Here is a 9,588-nt window from a genome sequence, read left to right on the forward strand (position 1 = left end):
ACTTACGAAAATCTTCACTCTCATTTACTTTAAACGGTAGAAAATTACAATAATAACACCCCTTTCACGCGTACAAACGTAACCTTAAATCACGAACAATACACCCTTAATATTTGAAACTATCCTAAATATTGAACCTTGAAACTGAAATGATACGGAGTACTTAAAAATTAAAAACACACTATTAATAATTTTTGTGATATATATTTCTTTTTGTAGTTCTGCTCTCTCTGTCTGTCTTCAACTCTCACTGTATATATCCTCCCTCTCTTCACAATATATCTTGTATTTTAATTGAAGTGTAGTAGGTATACTTGAGTATACACCACTGTACAGCTGAAAAGTTGATGGTAGTTGTAATATTAAACTGAAAAAGCGACCGTCCCATATGCATTTGAATCTGAATCTGGACAAGATATTACGCATTTCGCGTAGGAGGCCACACGATACGCGTAAGTTAGAAATACTACGCGTTTCGCGTAGGAGGCCACACGATTCGCGTAAGAATAGCAGACAGTTTTCTTATTTTTATTTTATGTTTTGTTCTCTTTTGATCCCGTGTTTACGTATATCGACTTGGAACTTTTTATTTGAACTCTTCTCTTCGATCATCTTGAACTTGCATTCGGGTAAACTTTATCTTGATACATATTTGGTTTAAATCCGTCGTTTTTATCGTTGTTTTATCAAACTTCAAGCTCGTGTTTACTTTTGTCATTTTTCTCGTGAATAATACTTTTGAATGTCCCCATTTCGGTAAAAGCTGATGAAATATAAATGATATTGCGTCGAATTATATGTATGTTTAAAGCAATATCATATATGTATATATATATATATATACATATATGCATAAATATACATTAAACTATAGTTTTTTTAACGACTATATATATATATATATATATATATATATATATATATATATATATTCGTTAAAAAACTATAGTTTAATGTATATATATATATATATATATATATATATATATATATATATATTCGTTAAAAAACTATAGTTTAATGTATATATTTATGCATATATGTATATATATATATGTATATGTATATATATATATATATATATATATATATGTATATATATATATATATATATATATATATATATATATATATATATATATATATATAGATGTATACATCTATATATATACATTATATATGTAGGAGTAAAGGGAAAATGTGTTTCAAAATTTTTGTAACTAGTAAATAAGTTATACGCATCCACATCCTAAAAGAAACAAAACACATAGAAAACAGTCCCAAAAGGGGACCTTCCAAAGTTAATTTCTAATAAATTAACCTTGGACGGGTATTCTATAGGATTGGTTAATTTCGAACCTAAGGTACAACTATTCCGAAATTAACCACTAAACCTAACAATGTTCATAAAACAATAAGCATAAACATAAACATAAACAATAACATTTACACTTATACTTATACTTATACTAACTAAACATACAACTTTCATCATCAAACCCATCAATTTACTAACTAAATAAATACTTAATTTTCTAATTAAAAAAAATACATAACTAAACATAATCAACATGCATAACTAAACATAACGTAATTTTTAATTTATAAGTAATTAAAAAATATTAATTTTCAACCTACATAACAAACATAATCAACATACATATGTAAAATTTGGATTTAATTAATAGCAATAACTCAAATCATGTTCTTCATGAGCATAAACATAATCACACACAACAATCTTCAAAACATAAACACAAAATTCAGAATTAATAGCAATAACTCAAATTAAAGCATAAAAATTCGGATTTAACAAAAATAAGCAAAAAAAAAAATCGGATTTAACAAAAATAAATGAAGAACATACCTTTGTTAGTGTTATAGGAGTAAGATTAGGTTGGATTTGGTTCGAAATACCTCAAAATCGCTGGAGTGTTTGGGAGTGTTTTTTCTTTTTTTTGTTGATAATGCCGACAGGCTGCTAAGCAGCTTTTTTAGTGAATTTTTTTTCCGGACGACTAATCCCAGACGACATGTCGTCTGGGAAGATGGTGGAGGGAAAACCACAAAGAAGTCGCCACTTTTTTCATGAATATTTTAAATATTTCATAATTTTTAATTTATTTTCATTTATTAATAAAATCTATATAATTACTTAAGTAATTAATTAAAAATTACTTAAAAATAAATTTTAAATTCTTAAAGATTATTTTTAATTACCTTTAAATTATAAAATTACTTAAAATTTATTTTTAATAACTTAAAAAATTACTTTTACTTACTTTTAAAATTACTTTTAATTACTTTTAAAATTACTTTTAATTACTTATATAATTAATTATAAACTACTTTTAATCACTTAAATATTTTTTTAATTACTTATAAATTATATAAATTAAATCCTAATACACCCTAATTATCATCATCGTCATCGTCGTCATCATCATCGTCATCATAATCCTCGTCATCGTTAAATTAATCCGTTATCATCATCGTCATCATCGTCATCATCATCGTCGTCATCATCGTCATCGTCATCATCGTCATCGTCATCATCCTCGTCACATGTGACGTCAAATCTTTGGCGGAAAACATTTGGTGGGAAATTTTTGGCGGGAAAACAGATGATGGTGTTTTTTGCGGGAAAATTCTTCTATATAACTACCCCACTAATCACAACACTAGATGACTGCAACAATATGGTTGATAATTACCATTATGGTCCAGTGGAAACTTTGCCTGTGAAATTTTGTCGATCTTGTGGTTCAAGGTTCTCAAAACTTGCTTGACTGATGAGTACCAGTACGGTCGACGATATTATGGTTGTGGTGGTAGGTTCGGCACCTTGATGTCTGAACTTTGTAGAAGGCGACAAATTTGGATTGATCCGCTCTGGTCTGATAGGGCGCTTGAAGTGATACCAGAATTGTTAAGGTCCAAAAAAGATCTAGAACGTTAACTCAAAACCGTAAAACTTCAAGCAAAAATGTTGAAACTGATGTTAATTTATACTTTTGTATCATTTGTGTCGTATTTCATTTTCAACTAACCGATGTAATCCCTTTGGTAGTATTCTGTTGTAGTATGAAGTTTTAGAATTTATTTTAGTTTATATTATTTCAGTTTCTAGTATTTTAGTTTCAGAATTAGTTTGTAGTTTCAGAATTAATTTCAGTTTCTAGATGTAGTGGTAAGTACTTAACATCCACTATTTAAATGCAACGTTTCCAATAGTATGCATCTTCATGGTTGATATTGACGTCACCCTTACATCATCTAATCCACCACCACCACATTCATGACCAACTTTGAATGCTTAAATTGTGTCATTGTTGTATTTTGAATTTCAATAAATTGTTGTATTTTAATAAACTGTGTAATTTTAATTTTCAATAAATCGTGTAATTTTAACATTGGATTCGTGTAATAAAGTTGTTTTGAGCAGAGATGCTCTGTATAAAGTTGTGTTGAGCAGAGATGCTCTGCATAAAGTTGTGTTGAGTAGAGATGCTCTGCATAAAGTTGTGTTGAGCAGAGATGCTCTGTATAAAGCTGTTTCCACTATTACCTTTATTAAAGTTGTATTCAACATGTGATTTTAATTCATGACCATTGGATTCGTTCAAACAAGTGCTTCAATCCCCTATAAATACAACCCCTCAATTGTTAACAAACCACACCTCAAACACTTATCTCTCTACTAAATCTAAAATTTATAAGTTCAAAATGTATCAGATGAATGTTATGCTTCAAGTTAACTATGGTGGGGAATTCGACCGCGAGGTCAAGAATTACTCCACCGTCAATTCTGAACAGAGGGAGTATTGCATGAATGTCCGAAATTACCCATTGTCTGAACTACTTGATTTTCTCAAAGATGACATACCTCTTGCATTCTCACAAGTGTGGTTCTTCAAGGAACCCAATGTTCCAGCCAGTCTTCTTAAAGATGAATAAGACTGGACCATGCTTGTGGGTTGAGCAGTGACCAGCAATAAAATCATCAAGTTGTATATCGAGTTCCGGGATGAGAGCGAAAACATTGTGTCTGATGAAGAGGACTACGTGCCCTCCGGGCCACAGTACGACACGGATGGCAAATTCTATTCTTCTGATTCTCCTGATCTCAATGATTTCTATATGTATTGTTGTATTATCGTTGTTTATTATCATTGATTAGCTTTCGTTGTTATTGTGTTTAATCTGTAGTTCCAAAAAATTGTAACCGTGATGTTGTTTTAATAAAAGTGACGTTAAAAAAAATATAGTGATTTATATTTGTAATAGTATGAAAAATTTAATAAAGTCTTAATAAATTTAATAATAACAATACACCATTACAATACACCGACACATGCATAACACTGTTACAATACACCGTTATATAACAACGTTACATTACACCGTTACGTACACCGACACATAAACACCGTTACACTAGGGCGGGAAAAATTTTGGGCGCGAAACATTTGTGCGGGAATTCTTGTTGCAGTGGCAGTTTGTGGATCTACTTAAAGAGTAGCCATACACACTCTTTTCATCTATATCTACCCATTCAAGTCTCTCTATCTTTATCTCTACAATCACACTATGAATCAACCAACAAATGATAAACCTATTAGTGAAGGTCGACAAGTCAAACTACAAGATTTTTCAGAGATCGATCGTGAATTCAGAAGAATGGGTTGGCTTCATTTCCTTTTGCTTGATAAGTTTTTTTTTCCTGCACTCGTGCATCAATTCTATTCCAACTTTGAATTCACTAATGAACAATTGGTGAGGTTTCAAGTCTATGACAGGCAACACGGGTATACTCTTGAACAATTTGGTATGCTATTGGGCATACCATTTGAAGGTAAAAATATCTATTTTCCCAGTGAAGACCTCGAAGCTCTTCCTCAGGATATTCCAAAATATGACATGGCCATATTTGTGTGTCGTATTGCAGTTCCATTCAGAACCATAGAACGTTTAGGCATCCTTGACGAATATCTTCGTCCGGGAAATATTGCCATAAGAAATGCACTTATTAGGAGTAACATGTACCACCGCGAACCAAACGTCACTCGATTGTCAATGACCGAAGCATGTCTTCACTGGTGCATAACTCACAACATCCAAGTAAATATTGCTCATTTGGTCGCTTCCCGAATGAATCAACTTCGTTATGCAGAAACAAGACCTCATCTTCCGTACGGAGCATTTTTGAACCGTCTATTTACTAGTATTGGTGAGGTTGAAGGTCTGGTGGGATGACGTCCGATAACCACTTTACCTATCGACTGGTCCTTTGTTTCTGAAACATCGGCAGCAACGAGCTCAGGTTCTGAAAGTTCGTCCACTAAATCGGATGCTTGTAGTCATCCTCGTCGTCGTTATTAGTGTGTTTCAATACCAGTAACTTTGTAGTCGTGTGCTTGAAGTGTGTTTAATTCGGTAAGTGTGTTTAAATTTAGTAAGTGTGTTTAATTTTAGTCGTGTGCTTGAAGGATATGTAGGATGACGTCTGATAATTAAGTGTGTTTAATTCAGTAAGTGTGTTTAAATCGGTAACTTTATTAGATTAATTTAATGTTTGTCGTGTTTAATTCAAAAAAATTCATTTGTCTACTTAAATATTGCTCTTTATATATAATAACCGATTTATCTACTTAAAATCCGTTTTCTTTCAAAACAAATGACAACAACATAACAATTTTATTCAACATAACTAATACAAACGATTCAAATACAAATGAGACACAAATAAAAATGATACAAATACAAACGATACACAAATACAAACGATACAAATAAGACCCAAGTTAACTAACTAACTTAATAGAAAGTTAAAAAAGTTTTTTCGTCTTTCAAAACCAAATAAAGAGAAATGCGATCAGAACGCCAACTCATGGTTTCTTTTATACCGTTCCACTGATCGTCGGTACGGAGATATGTGGCGGACAATTCCGGAACACAGTCATCTTCATAAAACAAGACGTCCGTGTGTTCGAACGAAACATTTTCTTTCAAAAGGGTTAAAAGCACATCTAAACCAACGTCGCGAACGTCAATGTTTTTGAACGTAGCTTTTGAACCACGCGTATAATCATAAAGTTTCATTTCATTACGGAATTCACTTCCATAATACACTTCGATTGAGACAATCATCGGCGAAAGGGTCACTATTTTGAGTTTGGATGTGTGATAATGCAGTTTAAGTGTTGGATGTGTGTTAGATATGTGTTCAATATGTGTTGAGGATGAAGTATAAGTAGGCAAATCGACTAGTCATCCTTAAAGACATTCCAGACGACATGTCGTCCCGAATGGTTTTCCAGACGACAAATCGTCCGGACAAAAAACCCGCGAAAACTTTCCTTTTTTTGGAGCCAATTTTTTTGGTACAATAATTGAAGCATATCTTTCCGGACGACATTGGGTCGTTCAGGAAAAGTTGGTCAACCATTCAGGAAAAAGCAAACAGAAAAAGCAGAAAAATTTATCGGTTTGTGGCTTTTTGCGGGCGACTTTAGTCGTTCGGAAAAATCATTTTTCTAGTAGTGAGAGGACCTTCTCTATTTTTGAAGTGTTTCAATTGGAGTGAAGAAATGACTTTTCTTATTTTATGATAGAGGAAAGACTGTCTACGTCTTACATCTCTCAAACCCTACCTATGTATGTAGGATTGGGTTTGTTGTTAGTGAAATGTTGCAAATGCTATTCAACTTGTTTTCATTATTCAAGCATGGTGACATGGTGAAATGGTAAAATAGTAAGTAGATATATATCATGACTTTTAGGAACTTTTATTATAACAAATTTCAATTATTTATCTTCTTTATTAAGTGGGTTTTTCATGCCAACCTATTAAATTTACTAGGTCAACGTACACCCATAACGTTTTAACTACCTTCACGTCTCTGATGTGTTTACCAAGCTTTTAAACTTACATACTCCGTATTTGCATATATCTCAAGTTTTATTATTTTTAAATAATTAAGTTTAATACAATCCTTATTGTTGACATACTACGAGATAAAATTTGTATATATGTAACGATGGTTATGTAGAAAATGTAACTTTAAAAACTTCTGCTGTAAAATGACGTTTAATCAAAGTGCTAGAATAATGAACCTCACAATAATAACCATATTAAACTTGCCATTTTTTTATCTACTTGTATTTTGATGCGTAATATTTAATTATTTAGTAAAATTTGGCAAGAAAATGAGATGTATTATTTGCATAGCAGATTTCATATCTCTACTAGTGTATACGGAGTCAGGGCCGTCTCAACAATAAGAATGTCCTAGACGAAAACAAAAATGGACCCTACACACATTTAATATTTTAATACATATAAAAAGATAATACTAAAATTTATCATTTAAATATTTACAATGTATTTAATTATTTAAAGTAACAATATTGCAACTTTAATTGATAATTTTTTATTTAACTAAATAGAATATTTTGATAAAAGTATATGCATATTTAAAATTTTGGACCCTTCAAACTTTTTGGACCCTAGACGATTGCTTATCTTGCCTATGCTCAAAGACGCCTGAGTAACTTTTTTGTTTGTTTATACAATGTAGTCGAGACAATTTTATAGAATGTCATAGCTCGGGGTAAAAAAGGTGCAGGACCTGTTAAAAAGTAGAACCCCTATTTTTCAATTTTAAGAAAACAGATTAACTCAATGCTTGTATTTTAGTAGGCTTTAAGTTAACAAAATTAGTTCTGATATATATATATATATATATATATATATATATATATATATATATATATATATATATATATATATATATATATATATGTGTGTGTGTGTGTGTGTGTGTGTGTGTGTGTGTATATATATATATGTGTGTGTGTGTGTGTGTGTGTGTGTGTGTGTCTGCATTTTCTGTCTATACACAAATTACATGATTACAAACTATATAAATATATCAATAAGACTTTCTGAGATACTTATAATGTCCAGAATCAAAACAATCCAATTTATTTTTGTATTGATTCATCAACTTTAACATCTCAGTAGCCTTAATCTTTGTGTCGTCACCACAGTTGACCTGCAACATGAGCAAAAGCTTCTGAAATGCACCAACATGAAGTGCTTCTACCAAGGCACTTTTATCACCATTGTTACTTAGCTTCCATAACAAAGAAACACAAAAATCAGTAGCTAAAGAAGACACTCTCAGTATCTTCTTTACTATTAATGGAATAGTCAATGCATGTTTATCCACTTTTTCCCTCCCTTCATTCGAATCTGATATACAATCCAAAACGCCTAGCACCATTTCGCTTAAACCTTTATCGGCTTCCACAAGGGCTTCCAAGCTCGAATCGACGACACCCAACTCCAAAAGTCTTGATGAGAGTTTGTTGAAGCCGATTTGCGTTGAAATTATGTAGTATATGACTGAAAAAGAAGCTTTTTTAACCGAAAGGCAATCGGGTGTGTTTATAAGATTGACCAAGGCTTCTGAAAGGCCTTCAATGTCGAGTAAGTTGTTTACGAACGTTTGATCGGTTGAAAGAAGTTCTTTTAGGGTTAGAACACTACTTTTCTTGAGTAACAAATCATCTTTTGATAAAAACCATGTCATGCAACGTAAAGATGATGTCGAACCTAGCTTTGACCTCCCTTCAATTCCTAAAGGAAACATCCATGTTAACAAAAACAAAATTTCACTTAGAAGATATTCATGTTTTTCATATGGAAGATATGAAAACGACTCGAACGAAGATGCTAACACGTATCCGAGCCCATTATCTTTGATGAGAATTTTATTGTGTTCACTTTCTTTTGCCCATACATTAACTTTCTCTAATAGATCAAGAAACCTTTTTGCATCACCTTTTGAAGCTAAAGCTATCATTTTTGAACCAATTTCCATGACGTCGAAAGACGTTAGTGGAGTTCGAGGAGTAGGTATTCTTTCAATACCATGTGATCGATTCTCGACACACCAATCTTGGATCATTCTCCGAATCATGTGATTTGGTATTTGATCAAAATTTATGAGGATTTGATTCGTGACGGGACACGTTTGGTTTCCGTCTTGTATCCATTTCTCGATGCTCTCTCGGTCGTATGTGATACCTGTTGACAATGTAACGGGATCTTTCATTAAATCAAGAGATATCGGACATCGAAAATGAGTTGGAATTGTGAGTTCTATCTTGGAATTTTGCTTGGAAAGAAGTTTTTTGCTAGCTAAACGACTAGCGCTTGGTTTCTTCCAAAAAAATGCCATATTTTTTGCACTCTTTTTGTATTGTAACTAAAAAAAAGAAGTATACTGAAAACAAGAATTGAATGATCTGGGTTGGGTATGAATATATTTGAGAGAATATTTATGTGTTTTATGAATTATATTGTTAAAAGTGGGTTTATATATTGATTATGGGTTTGGGTCAAAACTTGATAGGAAGAATGAAATGGTCAAGTTAAAGATGACGTAGGAAGGTTGAGTATTTGATTAATTTGAATATTGACCGTTGAAAGGCAAAACATTATATTAAGTGGATTATTAGTTCCGGTTGTTGCAGTATTCGAACGGGTATAATTGGGCGCCGGTAAAACTTTGACCACAA

At 32.0% G+C, this 9,588-nt stretch overlaps 1 protein-coding gene across 1 annotated transcript; it reads right to left on the bottom strand.

The window, feature by feature from the left end:
- Positions 1–7,900: 7,900 nt before the first annotated feature.
- Positions 7,901–9,297, bottom strand: LOC139864929 (U-box domain-containing protein 21-like). Its single transcript, XM_071853495.1, has one exon. The coding sequence runs from the start codon at positions 9,246–9,248 to the stop codon at positions 7,935–7,937; it is 1,314 nt and encodes a 437-aa protein (XP_071709596.1). The 5' UTR covers positions 9,249–9,297; the 3' UTR covers positions 7,901–7,934.
- Positions 9,298–9,588: the final 291 nt, after the last annotated feature.

This window comes from Rutidosis leptorrhynchoides, chromosome 8 (genome assembly GCF_046630445.1).
Source record: "Rutidosis leptorrhynchoides isolate AG116_Rl617_1_P2 chromosome 8, CSIRO_AGI_Rlap_v1, whole genome shotgun sequence".
NCBI lineage: Eukaryota > Viridiplantae > Streptophyta > Magnoliopsida > Asterales > Asteraceae > Rutidosis > Rutidosis leptorrhynchoides.

Bases quoted from the DNA above. Each gene is read 5' to 3' on its own strand.
- LOC139864929 (XM_071853495.1), bottom strand. From the start codon at position 9,248: ATGGCATTTTTTTGGAAGAAACCAAGCGCTAGTCGTTTAGCTAGCAAA.